This window comes from Taeniopygia guttata, chromosome 1 (genome assembly GCF_048771995.1).
Source record: "Taeniopygia guttata chromosome 1, bTaeGut7.mat, whole genome shotgun sequence".
Taxonomy (NCBI): domain Eukaryota; kingdom Metazoa; phylum Chordata; class Aves; order Passeriformes; family Estrildidae; genus Taeniopygia; species Taeniopygia guttata.
This window is the reverse complement of record NC_133024.1, coordinates 57,908,371-57,931,929: the sequence shown is the minus strand read 5'-3', so window position 1 is coordinate 57,931,929 and position 23,559 is coordinate 57,908,371. Positions and strand designations below refer to the sequence as shown.

Sequence of the window (23,559 nt, the reverse complement as noted above, 5' to 3'; positions counted from 1 at the left end):
TCTTCCTTAACTGCATTTATCAGCTACATTACCGTGTTCATTATCACTTAACAGAGATTACCAGCACACGTTTTTCAGCTGTTCTGAATAAGATGTAAGGAATGTTTTATTGAATTAAGCCACAATGTTAAAATTACTGTGTGATTTGGTAAAACATAGCTAGATGGAGAAGGAGATTGAAATAAATATTTATCTTTTTTAAAAGAAATAGATTATATGAAAAATTATTTGAATTATGATGAATCCAGATTGTATGTTGTTAAGAATTAATCACTTAACAAGTGTCTTTCAAAATGGACCACTGCAAGCAAATTGCTTCTGTTTGAAAGATCTGTAGCCAGATGCTCAGAGCATGGTGCTAATAATATTGTGGGTTTGATCCCTGTATGGGCCATTCACTTAAGAACTGGGCTTGATGATCCTTGTGGATCCCTTCCACCTCAGAATAGTCTGTGATTCTGCAATTTGAACTATTAAGCTTCAGCAGCTAATTAACACAAACAGCAGGTCTTCCCAGCATGAATGTAATGTGTGATTACTGATAAACCCCGTCCCAGAATGTGCACAGAGATTCAGATTTCTTCCATCAGCTGAACTCTCAAGTCAATCTCTGGTATTTTGTATTTCAAAAAGCATCCCACCTCTTCAAAATTGCTTCTGAGCTGCTTCATAATAGAAACAATGGATATGTATGGTCTTGGATACTGTACATCTATCTGTGCATATGTCCACCTGGCATGCTTTGATGAGTTTCTACTGCCTATGTGGTAGATTTACTAAATTAGGTAAAAGGAGAAAATCCTGGCTACTGCTACATGCTGTGGGAACAGTGCAGCTATGCCCTGTAAAATTTGGGTGTCTGTACAAGAGGTAACAATTCCTGTCCTGTAAAACCCAAGCGGTCTGGCATGTACCAGCTGCAAATGTAGCTTATTATAAAACCACATTTGACTTGAATTATTATTCTGTTCCACTTGTACAGTTATGGGAACTAGCAGATAAAATTAGGGAGGTTGGAGTCCTCAGGCTGACAAATTAAAAAGGAAACTGCAAATTTCACTGCTGTGTTTATAGAGGATTATCTGGAGAGGAGAAATTTCTTATAAAAGTTATTGATGCTTTCCTGGCTAGATAGTATTTCTAGTGGTAAGCATTTTAAATTGCCCTATTTGACAAAACAAAATTAACAAACTACTCTGGAATAGATGTAGAATTATTCATGGTATTTTTCTGAAAATTACCTTTCACTTTGAATTTATGTAGAATGCAACAAAGTAAAACAGCATGTGAGGGTTTTGGGTTTTTTTTGAAACAAAATGTTTCTTTTATAGATATGAAGATACTGAACTCTGTTGACAGGATTCATGAAATTAAATGTACAGCACTGAAAGTTACTTTTTCCTACTTCTAATGAATAAGAGTTGGCTATAATGACTATGTATGTGTATGAAAACTTTAAATAGAAAAAGACATCATGATAGAGACAACAAAGATCTGATGTTTGATTTTAATATTATCTTCAAAGGGTTGGTCTAAACAGCAGTTCTCAGGCATACTTTATGATCCAGGCAACTAACTTGTCATTAGAAATAAAAATTAGCCTATACATACATTACTATCTATTTATAGTTAGTTAAAAACACATATATTTTTATACACCGTGAGTGAGATTCTACTGTTATAAAGTGCTTGTCAGAAATGGGCTGGGCACAGATAGGCCAGTATGTTTCAGCTCGGGACTGAACCCAGCCACATGCTGGGGTTGGGGTGGGCAGGTACATGACTGCTGCCTCTCTGAGTGATGTTGGGTCATGGCAAATACTGAACAGTGAGCACTCCAGGCATATCTGCCCGTCCCCTAGTTCATCTTCACTGTTGCACCTCTGTAATTACATTCCAGTGGTGAATTTCACCTGTTCTGCTAAGCTATGCTGTTCAAAAAGTGGTACAGAACTTGAAATGGACACATCTTTGCTTATAAAGAAAGCATGTATCTGTTTTCATGGTGCAGGCGTGCTCTCTGTCACAGGCCTCTGGACAGGATAGTGCATGACTCATTTTCAATGGGGGAGCACATTTTTGTTAATGTTCATTTAAAGCTTCTTTGTTTCAAGGTTGCTTCATTTAATGAAGCACAAAGATAAGTATTTGAAACAGTTACTATTTGTAGGTCTCAAGGACAGATTTTATTGTATTTTACTTAACCTTTGTGTTGAAGCATGAATCAGGATATGTTTAAAATACTCTTACAGTGAAGTAATGAATAGACACACTCGTGATCCTTTTATGTACAGATACCAGTACCTGAGCCAACAAAGCCTTTCAAATTTGATCACATTTTCAGAACCTCTGATTTACTTCTCAAACTTTAAAGCAAATTAGAAGAGAGTAATGTATTAGTAACTTTAATAAGTTTTAATGTGATACAGTCCCTGTAGACATTGGTGAACATTTGCCTTACCAAAAATTCACAAGAGCAGCTGCCACTTCTCTGGTTTGCATCTTCTGTGGGCTTGTTGGAGTCTAAATTTCCCTATTACAAAGTAAATAAACTTTTAGTTTACGTAAGTAAATGGAAAATACGCATGTTTCCTAAACTGTTCTTAGCTCCTTGTTCTTTCCTTTAGATTGAAAGAGATTCAGATGAGTGAATATGATGCATCAACTTATGAAAGATTCTCTGGAGCAGTCCGACGTCAAGTTCAGTCACTCCGCATCATCTTGGACAATCTGCAGGTAGTCTGAGATTCTTTGATAAAGGAACACAGGGAGGTTATTACATTAGGCCCCAAATACTATCCTGCTAATATCCTGTTAACATCTGGTGGTCATACCTTTGAAGGCTGAAAGTAGGTTCAGGTTATAACCAGTTACAAAAAACAGTTTCATACTATTGTTTTAAAAGGCAACCTACATGTGAATCCCAGTGCTCATCTCCACATGTTCCATTATTCCCATTCCACACCTTACAGAAATTACTTACTCAGGAGCACAGTTTTGTGACAGAAAATATTACTATGCATTATTAAAAGAATTTGTGAAGGTCTGTAGAGCCCAGTCTTTGTCTTTACCTCCAGTCCAACAGAGTATTTTTTAGCTGTGAAGAGCAAATGCTATAGATGTTAAAAGAGGCACCCACTCCAGGTAGGAGCTTTACTACAAATGCAGCTGAAAACATGGATTTTTCTCTTTTTTTTTTTAAACTCTTGGTAATAGAAATAGGTATAGCCCAAATCTCCTAAGTGGAAACTCACTGAAACCACCAGTTTGCCTTTCTTCTGCTAACTGGCATGGTGGTTGTTTGTTCTGGGTTTTTTTTAATACTAGTATTCATATACAGGGTAAATAAAATTGCAAGTGCATTGTTTCTAGGAGGCATCTGCTAATCTTCAGTGAAAATTAAAGGAAAAGTGATTTACTCCTTATAAGACTTATTTGAATATAAATATTTCTGTTGAGGGCTACTAAGCACTAGTGTTATATACCTTAGTTTATTAGTCATTGTGCTGTATCTTAAGCAATAAAACTGAAATACAGAAAGAAATCACTCTGTATGATAAACAGCGTCCTCCTGGACAAAGAAATCCAGTCTCCTGGTATTGCAAGCAAGAAGAGTAAGACTTCTTTGCTTTATTTTTCCCTTTAAACCTTTGTAGCTACAGCAGCTTTACTATAATCACATATATACACAAAGAGCCATTAGCCAGTTTTATTATGAATATACTAATTCAGAGAACTTCTCCCGTAGTGAACATTTAAGTTGGGCATAATGAGATGATTCGTGCACTTAATATGTGTCTCAGTTCAGGACACAGACTTTTGGCTTATAAAGACAGGTCTCTGCTAAAAAAAATTGGATGTAAATCTCAGTGTTGTCTACAACATTTATATCTAGGTGGTTTTTTTGCCATGTTTTTAGCACACATGCTATTGGAAGCACACTCTGGGTATGAAATCAAGAAGTAAATCTTCAGTTTGAAGTATTTTTCTGAGCCTGCCTCATCTGTCCCTTGGAGCCAAAATTGTTACATTCAGGGGTCATGTTAATCATAATAAAAAATTAAAATATTTTAATATAAAGAGGCATATCCTCTTGCTTTTTTAAAAAAAGGTAATTTTAATATCAAGGCAAAGTCTTACAAACTGCAGTATTTTATGAGACTTTGCTAACTTCCTGCCAAAACCTGTAACAGCTAACCACAAAGTTAGGAAATGTAATTTATGATGAAAAAAACCAAATTACTAAATTAGAAAAAGCTAGGCATAGAGTAAGATCAATAGTGAAACAAAATTTTTAACTTAATAAAATTTTATATAGATTTTGGTAGGGATTTTATTAGAAGATGAACTAGGAAAATGAAGATAAATTGATAAATTGTAATTGGAGATACTTAGTTGCAAAATGCCTTTTGTTAATAAGGAATCTAAGTACAAATATATTTCAAATAATCCCTCATATGTGATATTTTTGAGAGGAAAAAAGTTGTTTGAATTCTTCAGCACAGTAATTCATCCAGCCCTCATGCAAAACTGTGCATCTGTCTCCCATTAGTCTCTGTATAGTCCTGTGTACACCCTGAGTTCTCAACTAGAATAGTTTTCTTTCTGTTATCAGTCATTCCTCACATCTCAAATAAGAAACCAATAGCAAAGTTCATTGCAGTAAAATTTGCAACTCAGATGTCTATGTGTTTTTAACTTTGTGAAAATCCTAGATTACCTTCTCAGTAGAGAACATTTGGCTTTTTAAAAACGTTTGAGTTTCCTTTGTTTCAAACTGTGTTCACATAATCAAAATATGTTGCCCATGTTCACGTAACTTGGATTTTCTCTTAAATATATGCCTTTTTATTGTTAATTTTGTGGGTTTGTTTAAAATATATTAATTGAATTAAATTCTACCTCCCTAGAATCAAGAGGCTGGGGTTTGGGTCCAGTTGTCTATGGCTCTCCAAATGTTAGTAGCAGCAGAAAGAGATTTTTGGAATAGGCAGATCCTTGAAAGTGACACATAAACATAGTCTGAGAATGTAATTTCATTGTTCATTTTGCTTTTTATAACTTGCTGATCTCTGTCAGCTCTTTGAACAACATTATCAAAACATAATGAGTTTTTGTTTATCTTCTGTAGAAATAGCAAAGCCAGAAGTCCAGGAAATCCTGCCACTGATGGGCTCTTTCTTCTCTCCCCTGAAGCTTGTCTGTCCAAATTCAAACTCCAAATTCAAAAGGTTATGGCCAGTCAGTGACTCAGAAAGACCTTCTTTAATGTGAGGTGACTTGCTTTCCAGAAAGTACTTCTCTCATTATTGATTATTGCAGAGAGAACTAGGGACAACTCTCCCTGTAGCTTCTGAGCATCATTTAGGCCCCTACATTTAAACTGGGCAAACCTGAGCCTGAGTTACTGAGCCTGCTGGGCACTGTGATTTAGATCATGTAGGAATGGTCTGGTCATAGCAGCAAGAATAAAATAGTAGCAGTCCTGTAATAAGCATGGCTTGGCAAGCTGGAAATATGAAAAATCCTTTGCCTTTTCAGTAGTATTTTCATTATTTCAGCAGCTAAGGGAACATTTATGTAACATTTTCCCAGAAACAAATGCAGACCACAACTGGCAGTGTTTAATACATCCTCTACCGCTTTGAGCTACATAGTTAGGTCTGATAATTTCACATACAAACCTTTTTCTGTGACATTTACAGACATAACAGCTGTAATTTTTTTTTTTTTTTTTTTTTTTTTTTTTTTTTTTTTTGTAAATATGCCATGACATCTTCTGGTGAAAAGAATTACTGTAGTGGTGCGCTGTGATCAGCCACTGCCATACTGATAAGATACAGTATCTAGCACATTTTTCTAATTTCAAAAGCAGTACAATAAATGTATTTTTCCATCAATATGGTTGCAGTGTATTGAAATTGTAATATGTTCTATGTCCTTTCTAATCAAATATCAAAACAAGGTGTATATATATTAGTTACAACTTTTTTTTCTGAATGCTTTTAAACTTTCTTTTCTTTTCTGAATGCTTTTAAGCTTAAGTTGGTTTTTAACATATGAAAATCGCATATTAAAAAAGATGTGAATTTTCTCTGTCATATGTAAAATATGTGCATTGTCTAACACACTTGCTTAAGGGGATTATTTTTTTCAGCATTCATAAAAGGAAAAAAATTCTCAGTAGTTTTGCATAGGAGAGGCAGACAAGCCTGATTTTAGCATTATTTTGGAAAGAGGCAAGATCAGATTTCGCCGGCATTCTTTCCTGTTTTAGGATAGGATGTCAACTCCATGTTCCTCCAGTAAAATTTCAGCTCAAATTCTGGCTTTTGAGGTCACTGGGAATTCGCAGGTGAATGTTATGCAACTCTGAAGGCAACAAAGGGATCAGTGATCCTATGGAAGAAGGAATTTAACTTTCATCCCAGGCATATTTAATGATAGTAGAAATTCCCAGCTGATGGTACAAAAAAACTCATGGATGCCCCACTGCCAAAGAGGCTTAAAGCTCAGTTGACGGTAGCACGTGAAAATGTATCAGAGAACATAAGTGGCTGAATTCACAACCTCAGAAATCTTTTCAACTTTCCCTTCTATGATTTACTAAAAGGCTGAGGTTTCCATGTCTTTTGGGAAACATTGTTTTTCCTTCCCATCAGGAAGCATCTGCAAAGCTTTTGATTTTGTTATTCAAAACATTTTTCTGCGGCTCTGTAGTCTTTCTGCCCACTTATTTTCATGAGCAAGTAGTCCATTAATCTTGAGTAATTATAGGCCGTAGTCTGAAGTCCAGAACTCTGAAACAAAAACTCATACATTAAGTCCAAAGCAAAATCAAAGATTCTGTGATCCTGTAGAAGTCATTACCTGCCTATACAGAACTATAAAGAGTCATCTTTTCAAATCTCAGGCCTGCAGTTTACTGAGGATTTGTAATGTAAGACTTCCTGCTCATCAGAGAGGAATTGATTTTCATTACCGAAAGTCAATGTTTAAGGCAGTTTGTGTCCAGTTGGGTATTTGATTTACCTCCAGCTGGAGACCAGCAATTTGCTGAGACCGCAAAAGCATTATATGTATACAAATTCAAAATTGTCTTTCCTTTCTGGGCTTACTACTAGGATGAGCAATTTTAACATGAAGAGTTAAACAAATTAAATAAACCATAAACCCAATATATACAGACTCTACTGTCTTTAGGGGATCTAATGTATTATGAACCTATCCTACCTTATGATGAAGCTATCCTTGGAAAACATGCTTTAATATGTTGCTTATAATATTGTAACACTCAAGTCTTCAATCTTAACTGAATGCTCTGTGTACAGGAGTTCCATGAATGTTTGAGTTCATGGATTGTAATATATTTTCATCAAGTCGGGCTGTAGATAACCAATGTCCTTTTACCTAAAACAAAAGAAGTGTTTATTGGACTGTCTCTTTAATATCATGATTTTTAAAGTAGGTTTTTAAAAATATGTTATTAGTTAATACTGTTTTAAAAGCAACCATTTTTCATTGCCTTAAGTGAATGCTGTTTTGTTTTTTAAGTCACCCAATGACTTTTTCTTGTTTTGTGTGGATTGAGAGCACCTAACAAATGGTCAGTTATGTGTGTCCCTTCAGTTGTATGTGTATCTGAACAGGCTTGCCATACACATTTTCAGCATATTTGCAAGAAGAAGGGTTAACATTTCTGCAGTTCACAGTTAAATTCCCATAGATGAAACTACTGAAAAAAGACCAAGTTACAGAGGGAACATGTTCTTTGTCAGTGTTGATTTTTCTTTCAGAGAAGAAGACCAGGACAGCTGTGAACATGTGTTTGGATTTCTTTGACTTACACCAAAACTGTCACATCATTACAAAGAAATTAATCTGTATGTCATGTGCAGTATGTCATACATTGTCTAACACACACTCACATCTTTTCTGTTGTAGGCCAAAGGTAAAGAAAGACAATGGCTGAGACACCAAGCTGTTGGAGAGCTAGATGATGCCAAAATCATTGATGGGCTGACAGGAGAAAAAGCCATATATAAACGACGTGGAGAACTTGAGCCACAAGTAAGTATCCAACAAGAGCCAGGGAAAGGTGGAGAAGAGCTTAACCAGTTTGCTGATTTCATAGTGGCTGTACAGTGCCTCTCTTTGGAGTTTGAGTAGGTTATATGGATGAGAAACTCAGAAAAATATCTCTGGCTTGGGATGTCCCTGGCACAGAGGCAGCCACTGGATGGAAAATTTGCTGTATTGCTTCTTATAGTCTTGCATAAATATTTCCTGTGGGCCACCCTCAGAAAGAGGACACCAATCTAAGCAGTGCTAAGTTTTGATCCAGGGCAACAGTTTTTAACATTTTTATTTTGTATTTTAATGATCAGAAGGCAATTAGAAGAAAACATTTATAAAAATTATATAAAAATAATAATAGAAAAAAAAGTGTGAGTAAAAGCCATTAAGATATTATAAAGTTGACTGTCCTATAGCCCAATTCAGCCATTCCTTAGAAGGCTTTACAGTAAGATCTGTGTGAGTCAGCAACAGAGAAACCACTTGAATCAGACCAACTGAACCTGGCCAAAACTAGTGGGGCTAGTCCATAATATTTAACAGTAATACTTAATGACAGACTGCAATTTTTAAGTACACTAAGATTTTTTTTTTTTTAATGGCTGAGTACAGCATATTTTTGCATGTCAGCTACCCACATGTGATAAATCCCTGATATTAATTTTAATGCTGTTTGTTGCTTAGGTTGCTTAGAATGATTTATGGAATTTACCACTGCTCGTGTGAAAGATCAGTAAGAGAAAAGTGATTGAGTTCTCATTTTTTCAAAATGTATGTACTCAATGTATCAGTTTTAAGGCTTTGTAAAAACAATTCATTGATAAAAAAAATACATCTTTAAGTGTGTGCATAAAAACCAAAACAAATGTAGGATTTAACACCCTTCTCTTCTTTTGTTTCTGGGAGAGCGGGAATGCCACAGTCTATTAAAAGAATAATTAAAAAAATAAAGTACAGAAATCCTTTACAGGTAAAATGAACATTTTAGCTATTTGTTTATATTGTGACTGGGTTTCTTTTGTCAGGTCATCTGTAATAGCCTCATACTTGAATCTAGACACATCTCATTGCATGCTAAATAAAACACCTCCCTTGAATGTACTGTGCCAAAAAATTGTTAGAACAGATGGGATTTGTTTTCAGAAAAAAATAATAGTTTCAGCATTAGAATGAAGATGGAACTGGTAGTTAATCAGAACAAGATTCAAACATTTTTGGAATGTTATTAACCTCAGCAGACAAGTTTTTACAGTCATATACAGTCACTGTTAGTACTGCATGCCAAGGAAAAGCATTTCTATTATGAGCCTTGGCAGAAAGTGCAAATTTGAGAGTTTCTTTACTGAAATAAAATGTTAAGAATCAAAACTGAAACAGAAAGAAGTATTTTCCTGGCAAGCATGTGTGGAATTTTTTGAGGTATTTTGTTTCCAGTCATTGAAGGTGAGAGGAAACAATAAGCTGAGTTATCTGTCGAAGAACTGGTTTGAAATAGAAAAATAATTGGGTTTTTTGTTCTTGAAAACAAAAAACAACAACAACAACAAAATCAAACAATGTTTTCTAGACAAAATTTTCTTGATTTGCAAAGTGCATTAGGTTCTCTTTCTGGTATGTTTTATTTTTACTAATGTTTAGCCTCCTTGTTTCTACTGGGCTCAGTTGTGTTGTGTTTCCCTGTCAGCCGGGGAGCCCCCAGCAGAAGCCCAAGCGGCTGCGCCTGGTGGTGGATGTTTCCGGCAGCATGTACCGCTTCAACGGGGTGGATGGGCGGCTGGAGCGCTCCATGGAGGCCGTCTGCATGGTCATGGAAGCTTTTGAGAATTATGAGCACAAATTCAAGGTAATTGCAGCTGGGCTAGGAGCTCTGGGGTTATTGCACAGGCTGTGTGCAGCACTGGAAAAAGTGTTTCAGCAGTCAGTCTAGCCAAAGAATATTATTCATTCCCACAAGGAAATAAAGACATTAATCTATTTCTAGCAACCTGAAAAGTAATACTAGTGAGAGGGTAAGAAACATTACAATTTCAGCAGGGGAGTATTCAATCTAAGACTTGGATTTAGTGAGATTTGCTGGGGTTTTTTTTCTGGTTTTATCTGTTTCTTTGAGAAGAAACACTTAAGCCTACAAAACACAAGTAAATACGAGCTTCAGGACGTGCAGAGATACTACATCCTTCCATCCACCCAGAGTGCACACAGCAGTACTTGGTCATGGGAAGAGACCATACTTCTTTGTCCCTTCTCTCTTCTAGTTAACGGAAAGCAAGAAGTAATTTATTGTACTGAAACATACTAGGTTCCAAATGTTATTTAATGGTAGCCTGCAAATGAAATGTAAATAAATGTAATGTTCTTTTTGTCTCAGTAAGCCTAAAAAAGGTCTAGGCCGTGTTTCTTTAACCATAAAGAGGAGAGGAATGGCAGTCTCCAGTTAATTCTGGACATCCTCTATGTTAAACAGAAGGATAGAAATGTCCATCACCTTTACTGAAGAGCATATCAAACATAAGAATTAAAATACATCTGAACAAAATGTAAAATCCCCTAAACAAAGTTAATAGAAACTTAGTTCAGATCAATTCAGTCATGTCTGCTTCACCTTCTCTCTCCAGCGACAGATTCTACAGGTTTCTGTTCTTCCATAGAATTTCATATGCAAAATCAGGCATGTGCTTTTAGAATGTCTTCTGAAGTCCAATCATGCAGACTTCTATTTTTCAAGAGAAAAGTCTATATCAGGAGACAGGCGTTATGTTTTTTCCTAAGAAAACAGGCATGTGCTGCCATCTTCTTTGACAGTAATGCCTTCTTGCCCTTAAACTTCCTTAAACAGAGCATGTTGCAGAATTTCAAACAGGTTTGAAACTATGGTTTTGCTCCCAAAGTCACTGCATTCCTGAAAACATAATGAAAATATACTGGGTAGAGAATGCTGCTGTGTAATCCTGTTGGAGGACAATGCTGTAACCATAAACTTCTACCTTAGCCCAGAGAACCCATGTGGGAACTCAAATGTAATTTAAAAAATAATTGGATATGGGCTTTATTGGTTCTGCTGTTCATGTATCTCCTGCTCACTGATAATAGAAAAGTTAAGGATAAATATTTTCTGTGACAGTTCAATTATGCAGCATGATTTGTGTAGCTTGGTAAATCAGGCATATCTGAGCAGCACTGATGTGAGTATGGCAAAATGCAGGATCATCCACACAGGAAAGCAGTGGGCAAAAGGATAAATATCATATCCTGTGGTGTAGTCCACATAGTTTTGTAAAGGCAAGTAAGGTATCTATGCATATGACAAGCAAGATAAGTTGGTTGGTTGGTGGACTCTCCTTAGCCAAAAGCAATTGACAAAGTCCCTTGGCAGAGGCTTTTGAGGATAAGAGAGAATTCCTTTAGATAGACAAAATACTGCTAAAAATACAAACAACAGCCTAAGTGGTCATTTTTTGGTGGGTCAGTGGTGGAGCTGTGGTGCGATCTGTTCCAGAGTCCGTGCTGTTTTGTTGTTCTGTCACATGAGTGATATGTCAAAGGGGATGAAAGTGAGGTGACAAAAGTTGCTAATTATATGAAATTATTTGAGAAAGTAACAAGGGAAATCCAGCTACAAGAAGTTGAGAAGGACCTAGCCATAAATGGTGACTAGGTAAGTGATGTTTAGTGATTTTCGATGTAAAGTATGGCAGGTGGAAGAAATTAATTTTGATCTTAAATACACAAAGAGAAAGCTTCAGCTTTCTGTTAGTTCTCACTCCCAGCTATGGGCTGATGCCCAACAAAGATGTCTTGTAATTATGTTGTGTGGTTCTTTGGACATTCCATTCTCACCTGTCAAAAAAGCTAATAGAATGTTCTAAACTATTAACAGAAGAAGAGGGAAGGGGAAAGGTATGAGAATGTTGCTATAAACTTCCATAGCGCATTCACATTAGGAGTAATGTGTGCAATTTTGCTCCCCCATCTCACTAAAGTTCTTGTAGAGATGAAAAAGAGGTAACAGAGATTGCAAAGGGTATGGAAGTGTCCCCATACAAGGAATGACTAAATAGCTAAGCAAGTTACATAGTAAGAACTGCTCAGTGTGGAAGAGATGAAGATCAAAAAGCTGATAAAATCTTGTCTAAAACAGAAATGGTGACCAGGGGACAATTGTTCCTTCTGCTCTTATTTTGAACAATAAATTATGTTACATTCACACAGCTGAGAAAAATGGCTTAGAAAGTGATAACACTGGAGAAGGATGTAACACAATGGCAGATAACCATTTCTGCCTATTTCCAGTGCAGCTCTAAAGCTGAGAACCCAGAACCCTCAAGTGCATGCTAAAGGAATGGCATGTAGAACTAGACATGCAGACAGCACGCTGTGGAGAATTAGTTAAGATCATTACAAACTCTCTTCAATTCTATGATTTTAAAATCTATGGGTCAGGCTTCAGAGAGCAGGAGAGGCAGTGATTTTTTTAAAGTATCACTGACTCCATTCTGTACAATTCTTGACACTTTGCATGATGCTGCTGATTTTTCTCAGGACAAAGCTGAAGGTTTGGTATGTCTGCAAAAATTAGCATGCATTTCTCATATATAAGAAAGGAACCATTTGAAAAAGAACAACACACAACTGTGTAGTGTTTGGTTAAATACCTGCAGTTTATCACTTTTTTCTCTCTTTCTTTTCCTTATTCTCTTCTTCTCTGGTTTTATAAAAATAGACTTTTTTGGTCTTCAGATATGCCTGCTGTTATCTGTTCATGTTGTAGTCCCATCTGTACAGCTCACAACAACATGTGCTGCAAATTTGAGGGGTATCTTGTAAAACATGTGTTGAACCAAGGGGTTCATCTAGCTTGTTGAACAAAGGGGATTTACATAGTTAAGTTCTCTTCAGCTATCTAACTGTAGTGCAGACTTTGGAAAGCAATTCCTGGCTTTTGCTCAGGATGACTTTTCTGATGGTGCTTTACTTCTCTGCTACATATAGTTTTGAATTAATCAGATGGGCTCTTCTTTGGCTGTTTTGTCCTACTCAGCTGAGCTTTCCCCATGGGTGGTACGCCTTGGTATCAGCGATGATGTTGATTTTCTGATGATCTTAACAGCACTGAGTAAAGGTAAAAAATAGTTTCTTCTTGCCTTCTTATACAGAAGAGCTGAGTATTGGGTGTGTGATTGCACCAAGCAGGTAATTAAGTTACCTTTATAAAGTCAGACGAGTGCAGCAGGTATTTTTCAGCTTTTTATGCTCATGTGAGACATCCTCCCTACTTCCATTTCACATAAGTGCAGGTAGTGGATCATTCCTTTCACAGGGAAAACAGGAGACCCATCTTCTGAACATCCCATTTTAGGTTCCAATTGTTTGAAAATGCACAGAAGGGCATTTTGTTCTCTTTTTTGTCTGAGGTAGTAGTATGTCTGTCACAAACTGTATGTTTTTATATCATCCCAAATTACTGTGATTTGCACACATAATGGCAGATTGAGGAGGCATGTCCTCAATTTTTAAGGCATGAAGTCTTAAAAATATTGTGACTCAATAAATAGCATATTATGTAACTGGTAGGAAAAGCCTGAATTGTTATTTATAGCTATAGTAAGGGAATAGTGACGATTTTATATGCCTCTTCCAGCATTATGTGTTTGCAGCATTTACTGTGGAGGCAGCATTGCTAATTCAGGAAAAGAAGAAATTGTCCACATGTTTGGTAGAATAGTTTATTTTAAGTAATAAACAAAAGGTTTAAAATAAATTCAGAAAAATAGAATGTTCAGTGTTGTCCAAAGAAGAGATGAATTTATAAAGATCTAGCCCTCCAGCGGAGTCTGATTTACACTACCTTTTACATTCAGCACACATCTTCTTTTAGCTTTTTAAATGCCTTTAGAAATGAAACCTTTTGGCATGGCAGCTGCAGAAGACAAAGTCTTCCATTTTATCCATTTTAGGCAGCAGCAACTATCCATTCAGTGCAAAATGTGGCAGTGAAACAGAGATTGTTTTAACCTTTTCCTATGGAAAGAAACCAACAAAATGATGCTATTTTGAGATACATGTTTACATGTTGTGTACCCTGAATAGAGCAGTCCTTGTCTCAGCATACCTGAGGCTATTGGAAAACAACTCCAGGGTATCACAATAATATATTCAATTAAGCTGCACTATGGCAAATATATTTTGCTGCTGGATTTGTCCTGAGAGCCTTTGCTTGCAATTTTGTAAAACAAAACCAAAGTCAGTTTCAAGTAAGATTGTATCACAGCTTTTCTCTCACTTGTAACTCCATCCACATAAATCCTCCTTAGGGAATTTATGGGGAGAAAGCATCAGATTGGATCCCTGCTTTTCAAAGGCCCTTCTTCTGTGCTCACCTTTAGCTACTGCAAAGGAAGGAAACTGGTTTTGACAAAGTCTGCATGTGTCTGCATGTGTTGGGGTTCCCAGTTGACTGGGACTGAGGAGCTGTCTGCACCTTTACTTTACAATGAGTGCTCCAAAGTAATGTGAAATCACTAAGGGTTCACTTACTAGAACACAGATCAGGAGGAGGTAATAATTTGCTGCAGGAGAGATTTTAATTCCTTGCCATTTCAGAGTGAGTTTCCTTGCTTCACTTTTACTCCTCTCCCAAACTCTGTTTTCCTAAATTGTGACAGATTCCATACATTCCCCTGGGCAAATATCTCTCTTCTGTCACTTCTAGAACCTTTGCTGTGAGCCTGCTCCCATCCCCCCTCCCAGGGAACATCTCCCAGCCTGCAGTCTTATGTTGATTTAAGTCAATCCAAGTCAGTGCAGCTACATTCCCCTGCTGTGAACTCATCCAGCCTCACAGTGTGGGGAGCTGAGCTTCCCAAAGGCAAACACACACTCATTAGATTTTGGCCACTCCTGGTCCTTGACTTGGCTTCGAGAGGGATCAGAGGACCATGAGGACCAGCACACAAGGGCTGTTGATCACAGCTCCTCTTTTCCCCAGTGCAGCAGGATCTCACTCTGTTGTTCAGGAGGCCCTAGTTGACCCAGAATGCAGCAGTCAGGATGAATCAAATAGCCACTTCTTCCCTGCTACCTCACCAAATGTTTTTAAATCACAAATAGCATAGTAAGCTGACAGCAAAGAAACAAGGAAACTGATAACATCTGCTAAAGATAAGCACACGTATCGTATCGGGTGCATGCGTGGGCACAGACAAAGAATAATAAGCAGCTCTCTGAGCAGGGAGCAGACAGGACATGATGTTCCCAGGTGGATGCCTTTCTGTGCCTGCAATAGTTTGCTCAGATCATTTCAGCCTCGCCTTGCCTGTAACGAGGTTGTCCGTTCCTGCCTTGTGCAGGAATGTGGAGGGGGCCCTGCTGTAGGATCAACATCTAGTGTTTCATCGGGAGATACAGCAATTCCCCTTACACAGGCTGTCACACTGAGTTTAAACTCAGACTGTTTGAGATGAAAGCTTGGTCTGTTACTGGTGTATGTCAAGAACCGCAATGATATTCCCAAACAGCAAAGTTTGTCCTATTCCCATGAACTCAGTACAGCAGAGCTGACCAAAGGACAGCCAGTGGGAGACATCCAGGAAGCCAGGAGGGAGCCTTCTACGAAGGGATCAGCCTTTTTATACAGGAGAATGGCAGCATTTTGCTTTACATAGTTAGGTTATTGATTTAAAAGTGATACCGAATGCAAAACTGCTCAGCAGAGGATGTGCAAGGTTTCATAATTAAGAGCCTACCCTGAAGATGTGTGGGCATTTCTGACATTGCATAAGAACCATGAGCACTGTATATTTTCTGCTCCATTAAACCTCTGCTTTATTTAGTTCCTCTGATTTGAATAGTCTCTAGTTTTTAAAACAGTACTCATGCACATATTCCCTGTGCATGGTTCAGATTTTATTGAACAGGATATATTCCTGTTTTATTTAGGAAGTATGCTGAATGTAACCTCAGCATTATTCTCAAAATTTGTATATTTTCATTTGCCATGTCTTCATATCCATCAAGAGAGTCTGAAGCATTAGTAGTGATAAGAAATAAGTTTTGAAGAGAAAGCATGTGGCAGACAGAAAGCTTTACATGAGGCTTGGTTGCAAATACTAGGCATGTAAGAGCTGAGTAGACCAGAAATGGGAAAAGCCAACAGAACAGAGAGAAATGGGATTGTGTGGGGACTAGATTATATAAAGATTTCCTAGGGAAAAGAAGTCTGGTTTACATGGGGCTGAACTTGGGTGAATGTTCTGAACTTGGTGAAATAATCTACAGTATGTAGCATATTTGCTCTTTAACAGAGCAAGGTGTCACCTTTAAAAGTGTTGTTCCAGCTGCTCTAGCTTTCTTTTGATACATTTTTAAGCAAATTAGTGATGTGGAAACAAAAAGAGCTTTGTCTGTAAAGACTGCCATTTCTCCTCTCTCTAGGACCTGAGTTATACCAAATAAAGTGTCTTTCAATAAGAAAGAAAAGACAGAAAAACATTGAGGAATAGACCTGACTTTGACCTAATGATTATGTGGGAATTAGGGATGGTGAACCCAGCAGGAACCTGTAACAGTACTTGAAAAAAAGAAAACAGAAAGGTCAAATACTGCATCAAGGCTCCCTGTCAAGTAAACGCAGATCTATGCCAGGTAGGCAGGGGGAAATGCAGGCATGTTCATGCTGAGGAATTGCCAGCTCAGTTCTGTCTGGGCTCAGATTCTGTACACTCTGCTCTCTTGCTTGGTGTAGACAGCTCTTAAATCCATTTTTGTCCTGCTCATGAATTCTCCCTGGAGTGACTGCCACATCCACAACACAAAGGGCAGGTCAGGACCTTGCCATAACTCAGCTTGTCTTGGTTTTCATGTAACAACAATGAAGATCTCACAAGAAACAGAAGCCTTCGCAATATTGCGTTATTTGTTCACCAGGATATTTGAACTATTGCAGTTCTACATGTCAGTTTTGCAGCAGCTCACAGGAGAATGATGTGCACACCATCTCCTTTGAAAACATACAGGGGCTCTTGGAATTCACTTCTCTACATACTTTCAACAATGGCTTTGATCTGTTATGCACAAAAATAAGGAGTGCCGATTTTCAAGAAATGGGATTTGTAATACGTTTTTTTTTGGAGCAGAATGAGGTCACCAAAAAGATTCATCAAACATAGGAGCTACTCTCAAACAATGTGCTTTTTGTTTTTCCAACTCAAAAGGATGAAAATTGCTGCTTTAAAAGAAATACGTGGACAATGTGAGAGGGCAAGGTCCTGATCTTACATGTCTCCACTCTGCAGCTGGTGGGATGATGTGGAAAACAGATCATGGAAATAAGGAACTGTTCCTTAATTTCATTATTTAGCAATTCTTTTGTATGCTTTCATTAAGTGAGAAATTGCAAGTAGTTCCCTTAAACAGCTCATAAACAGAAATAGGGAACAGTACTTGGAGTCTTCTATTGAAAATTGCAAATTGCCTTTGATCTGTCTTATGTCATTGTAAGCCAAGGGCCATTTGGGACTAACAGGTGACTGATGATGTTTTTTCTTGTAGTATGACATTGTTGGACATTCAGGAGATGGCTTCAACATCACCTTGGTTGGGTGTGACAAAGTTCCCAAGAACAATAAGCAAAGATTAGAGATTCTTAAGGTAAAAGTGATGCTGGTAATTATGACTGCAAAGATAAAACTGTAGACAGGTCACAGAATGCAAAACATGAGGATAGTAAAATAAAGACAAAAAAGGAAAAATCTGTGTACTTCCTTAAATTTAAACAGAACCTTACAGAGACATGGCAGAAAACAAAATGTGCCAAAGTACTAGAAGCTGGGTATGCTGTATTCTGAACTTCTATGCCCCAAATGTGTCATTTTGACTTCCTATCAAATGATAGGGGAAGTTCCAAAGATTACACGGTGATGTAGATAGCTCTGCCTAAACCATGTGATATTATTAGTGCATAAGTGACTCTTTCAAAACTGTAGAGGGATCCCAGGTCAGTAATTTAGCCTGGTGCCTTCAAGAAGTAATGCATCACAGTAGCATTGGAAAATGTATCAATGCTAAATTGGAAACATTTTAAATCACAATGGCAAAGTGAGTGTATTCACCAAAATTTTTCTATAGTAGGATGAAGAAAAATTGAGTATATTGTAGGATTTACGTGGTTGGCAGCTTGAAGCATGTATCTGAGCTTCCTTCAAAAACTATTTTTAAAATAGCTCCTTTGATCAGGAGAACCTGATCTAATAACTTCTAAAATTCCTGGCCTTCTACATAGGTAACCGCTTCATCATTGAATATAGTGTATATATTTTCTAATAGCTCAAACAAAATGTTTTATCATTTTTAAATGTGACTGCCACTGTTAGGAATCAGATCTTTGATAATAACTAAGACACTACTAGGGTTTGGAAGTCCAGTGCAAATTATGAACGTGCAGGAGGTGTTCATAGCATTAGAAAACTAAGCCCTATTTTCTTCTTAAAATACGTAGGAATGTATCTACTCAAACTGCAGCTGACTGAAGTATTTTACCTTCCCTAAGGCCCAGTCTAATTAGGTCCCTGTGTGGATTTTGATTGTTTGACCAACTGTGTTTTTAAGAAATGCTGCCTGTCTTAAAATACAACATATTATGTACAAAAAGCTGCACCTTCTTTTCTATCTGGAGTGCTTGTCTGCATTTGTGATAGATCCCCTAATACTGCAGTACTGAATAGTTACTCCCCCCTGCGCTAGCTGAAATGAATGCTTGTTCCTAAAGTCATCTTACATGTTTCCACGTGGTTATGCTGTGCACACAGACCATGCATGCCCACGCTCAGTTCTGCATGAGTGGAGACCATACCTTGGAAGGGACAGAACATGCCATTCGGGAAATCGCCAAGGAGGAGGCGGATGAGTATTTTGTTATCGTCTTAAGTGACGCAAACCTGGAGCGTTACGGAATTCCGCCATCGAGGTTTGCACAGGTTTTGACCACCAACACTCAAGTCAATGCTTTTGCCATATTTATAGGATCCTTGGGAGACCAGGCAGGCAGGTAAGTGTGTTTGGTTTATGCCTAGTACTGTTTGCTTTCATTCAGCATAAATCTAAATTATACTTTTATTGCAGTGAGATGCCCATGCTGTTGTTCTACACCGAGATTTTGGTCATAGTATCATAAGATCATAGAATGGTTTGGGTTGGAAGGGACCTTTAAAGATCATCCATTCCAACCCTCTGCCATGAGCAGGGACATCTTTCACAACTTCTCTGGATGACCTGTGCCAGTGCATCATCACTCTCATTGTAATAATTTCTTCCATAACTCCAGTCTAAATCTACCCTCCTCCAATTTAAAACTGCTACACCTTATCCTGTCATTACAGGCCCCAGTAAAAACTCTCACTATGACCTTATGAGCCCCCTGTATTTATTGAAAGGCCTCAATAAGCTCTCATTGGACTTTCCTCTCCAGACTGAACAACCCCAACTCTCTCAACCTGTCTTCATAGCAAAGGTGCTCCATCCTGCTGATCATTTTTGTGGTCCTCCTCTGGACCCCCTCCAACATGTCCATGTCTTTCCTGTGCTGAGGACCACAGAGCTGTACACAGCACGCCAGGTGGGGTCTCACCAGAGTGGAGTAGAGGGACAGAATCACTTTGTTCACCCTGGTGGCTGCACTGCTTTTGATGGAAGAAAGCCAGGGTGCAATTGGCTTTCTGGACTGCAAGTGCACATTGGTGGGTTACACCTGAGTTTTCACCCATCTTGTTTTTACTATTTTTATTATTAATGTACTGGGGAGAAGCTATAGTTCCTGAGTTGTGTCAGGGAGGAGACTGGCTTGTGGATCCTGCAGACATCCCTTATAGCCAACAACTTCAGAGCATTCTGTGCATCCAAAGGGAGCAGCTGATGCCATTCTCCTGCTGCCAGACATGCACTGTATCTGTATATATATTGTCACCATGTAATCATAATAGAGATATGGTGCCTTTGTTATTGGCCAGTATATGGTTCCAGTGTATGTAGGCCTAAGAGAAGAGATTAAAACAAAAGATGGTGGACTTAATTGGTCCTCCAATCAGCCAAAAATTTGACTCGGATACACCCCTTATGTTAGAGACATAAATTCTTTGGAGTGTCTGAGACAATATGCCTGGGTTTGGTTCTGCTTCATAGTTTCACTTTAAAATGTTTGGGCACAAGGGGGAAAAAAAAGATTCTGTCCCAGGTGTTCTTTCAGATTCCACATCCACTGAGACCAATACCTGCAGCAAAAAGCTGGTATAGCCACAAATATCAACAGAGTCTTTTCTGTTTCTGTTTGAGTCTTCAACTAGAGGAGAATGAGAGAAATCTGAAAGGGAGTTGGCTGTCAGTAGATAATTTTAAGCAGTAATGGGCTGAAAGATACAACTGCACAGACACCATAAGTTGTGGCCACAGGTGTCTACATCAGAGTTGTGTTAATCATCAAAACAGAATCCAATCTGAAAGATTATAATTACAGAAAGACACTTTACTTTTTGATAGGAACTAAAAAAAGGAAAAGAGAAATCTTTGACCATGTCCTGCTGTGTAAGAGCTCTTATAATGGCCTAATTCACTGGGTATGGAAAATGCACACAGTGCTGTCACTGAAATGCATTTCTATGTATGTGGAAGTGCAGAATTAGACAAAGCCTTCCTGTAACTGCTGTGGGGGAAGGAGAAGGGAATTCTCTGTTACAGTTTTCTGTTAAACTAATTTTAAACGTGAGAGTTTACTCACTTTTACTCGCTTGGAGGAATAGTATAGAGTAAAATCTCCTATAAAAAGCAGAGAAAAAGTAAATCCCAAGGCTGCTAACTGGGCATGAGGGAGATGAGATTTGTAATATGCATCCAGTTTGACTTTTAAGGATGGGTTAAGCTGTGAATAAAAATGTGTTGGGTTAATACTGGCAGAAGAATACATTTCTGTGTAATCTGCAGTGATGTCAAAGAAGAAATACAAAGAGCACAATTGGAATCATTGGACTTGTTGAACTGAAAGAGCTGTGGGTTCATGGTAGTCAATTTAGGATAAGTATCTTCATTTCCAGTGTAAATATGTAGCTGTTCTCAGCGAACCAGTTGTGGTGATGCCTCATGGAATCACTGGTATCTTGATCCAAATGGAGTTCTGGCATTTCAGAAAGAGGACATGGATAGAAATCTCTGGAAACACTCTTGTTTGTGTTGCTGAAAGGAACTCTGTGCCCTACCTGCTCTCAAAATTTCTCCCTCTGTTGCTTTCCCAAACCTTTAATTGCATGGTGACAGCAATGTGAGGAATCCTGTCTTGTGGTAGGAAAGATAATTTGCGGTGTTAATTGTGTTTTGTCCCTCATTCTGCTCCTTAGGCTGCAGAGGACACTGCCAGCAGGTCGGTCTTTCATTGCCATGGATACCAAAGAGATCCCTCAGATTTTGCAGCAGATCTTCACATCTACCATGTTGTCAAGTGCCTAAGCATCACTGGTGTCACCAGGTGTGAACTCAAAGAGGAAACCCACTCCTGCTGGAGGTACAAATCCTAAAGCTGAGTATAAACACAATTATTAATAAAATACATACCCTTCTTTAATCAGCCAAGCAACCATAATCTACATGACGGCCAGGCTGTAAATTTTCCTTCAGAATCTCTCAAGCAACTCAGCACATTCAAAGGGCTGCATCAGGGCAGAGGATGGCGACAGAATGAATGTTTTTCCTGAGGGACAAACAAACAAAGGACAGTCTGTGATCATTCCTCTGCCTGCCGTGTTGCCAGCTTTACAGAATCATCTCACCCTGTTTCATTAAACACAGTTCACTGGGATTTGGTAATCCTGTGCAAGGCAGATCCAGGCAATCTGTGTCAGTGTTTCGCGTGCATAGGTTTGAATGGGTGGTTAACTCTATCTCTGATTTAAACAGGACTGCTCTTGCCAGGCAGGAAATCCTTCCTTCCTCTTCTGTTGCTTTCTTGTCTTGATGGGCATCAGAGCTTCACCCTGATGGGAACAATGGAGCAGTTTGGAAACACTGGCCATCACATGTAAACATTCATTATCTGATCAGGCATGGTGCTCTGAGTTGTCAGAGCTAGAGAAAATGGCTGTTAAGAAGTAAAAGAAAACAAAAATACATTGGTTCAGTTCTGCCTATGAAAAGTAAGAGGAAAGGGTCAAAACACTTTTAAGAACCCAAGAGGCAGCATTTCCAAGAAGGGCCATGTCTCCTTTGCACAGCTGATGATGCTGTGCCCACTGCATTGTTACACAGGCTCCCTGAGATGGCCTCAACTCGTGGGGGTGACTCTTCAATCAGAAGACAAAAAGATTAGTAGTGCTTTGCTAGAGCACATTCACAGTCTGTTTTTCTTGGGTCATTTGAAGGTTAAACTGGAGGAGAGATTTAGGCATGAAAAAATAAGTTATTTTTTATAAAGAGGAGGGAAAAGTATTTTAGCAAGATATCTGTGTTAGATTGTATTTAATATCCAAGTTAATTGTAAAGACTTACTTTGTGATTCAATCAGTTGGTGTTTGGCTTGTCCCATGAGGTGATAATTCCTCTTTATCTACTAAAGAAGAGCTATTTTGTAGTTCTTTGGGAACAGTGGAATACTCAATGAATTGAATGTATGATTTAATTAAGCTGGGGGGGGGGATGTACATCATAACTGATACTAATTAGAGAGTAACTGAATAAAAGAACATTCTGAATAAAGAACATTCAAGCAGGAAGAGTGCTTATAAAAATCTGAAGGAGCAATTGCAATTCTTTAAATTTTTCTCTTAGTCCTGCAGTTGATCAAGCTGCACCTTGAACAGTATCTTTGGAAGAGAGGAGGCAAATTAATTTGGTCTCATTAAATACAACCATTGGTGTTTTAAAGGGTCCAGCTTTTGGTGGTCATTCTCTAGTCCATCAGTCCTGCAGCAAAAATCTTAACCAGAGCATCAAAAATGTCCCCTGTTCAGGATGAGTTTTGAAGCCTGGTCAGCTTTCAAACTCTGTATGACAAGAGGGGACGGAAGACATTTTTCAAAGTTTTGTTAGCATTGTTATGATAACTATATATGTGAAAACAAAGAGATTGAAGATGCAGTTCCTGTTTGGAATTGGAAGGAGAAGGTTAAGAAGGTTATCCCTGGTTGGGACAAATGCACGTGTACACACATACACACAGATGCTGCTACTAAGGGGAAGTATGCTTCAAAATAAAAATATCTTGGTCCTGTAAACATATTATGAGATACTAAATGCAATAAAGAATTGAAATATTAGTAAGGCTCTTACTAAATGTGTGGTCACATGGAAATTCCTTTAGCATATCTGCCTTTATTGCCAGCAGTCCAGAAAAAAAGAACCTTTTTCTTGCAGTTAGTTAGCAAATGCACTGTACACTTTCTACATGACTTGTATGGATAAATGCAGTAAAATACTGTTATCTCTATCATTAAAAAATTAGTACTATTTAAG

The 23,559-nt window shown here is 38.0% G+C and overlaps 1 protein-coding gene across 3 annotated transcripts in view; it reads left to right on the top strand.

The window, feature by feature from the left end:
• The window catches only part of VWA8 (von Willebrand factor A domain containing 8), a 181,476-nt gene extending 158,113 nt beyond the window's left edge, over positions 1 to 23,363 (top strand). For 2 of the 3 annotated variants that reach the window (XM_072928692.1, XM_072928700.1), the window contains 6 exons: positions 2,628 to 2,736; positions 7,945 to 8,070; positions 9,761 to 9,919; positions 17,623 to 17,721; positions 18,879 to 19,117; positions 21,453 to 21,932. In XM_072928692.1, coding sequence (XP_072784793.1) covers positions 2,628 to 2,736; positions 7,945 to 8,070; positions 9,761 to 9,919; positions 17,623 to 17,721; positions 18,879 to 19,117; positions 21,453 to 21,561 — 841 coding nt within the window. In that variant the 3' untranslated portion in view covers positions 21,562 to 21,932. Of the gene's footprint in view, positions 1 to 2,627; positions 2,737 to 7,944; positions 8,071 to 9,760; positions 9,920 to 17,622; positions 17,722 to 18,878; positions 19,118 to 21,452 lie in introns of all 3 variants that reach the window. The other variant, XM_030272011.4, reaches the window with a different exon arrangement.
• The last annotated feature ends 196 nt before the right edge of the window (positions 23,364 to 23,559 follow it).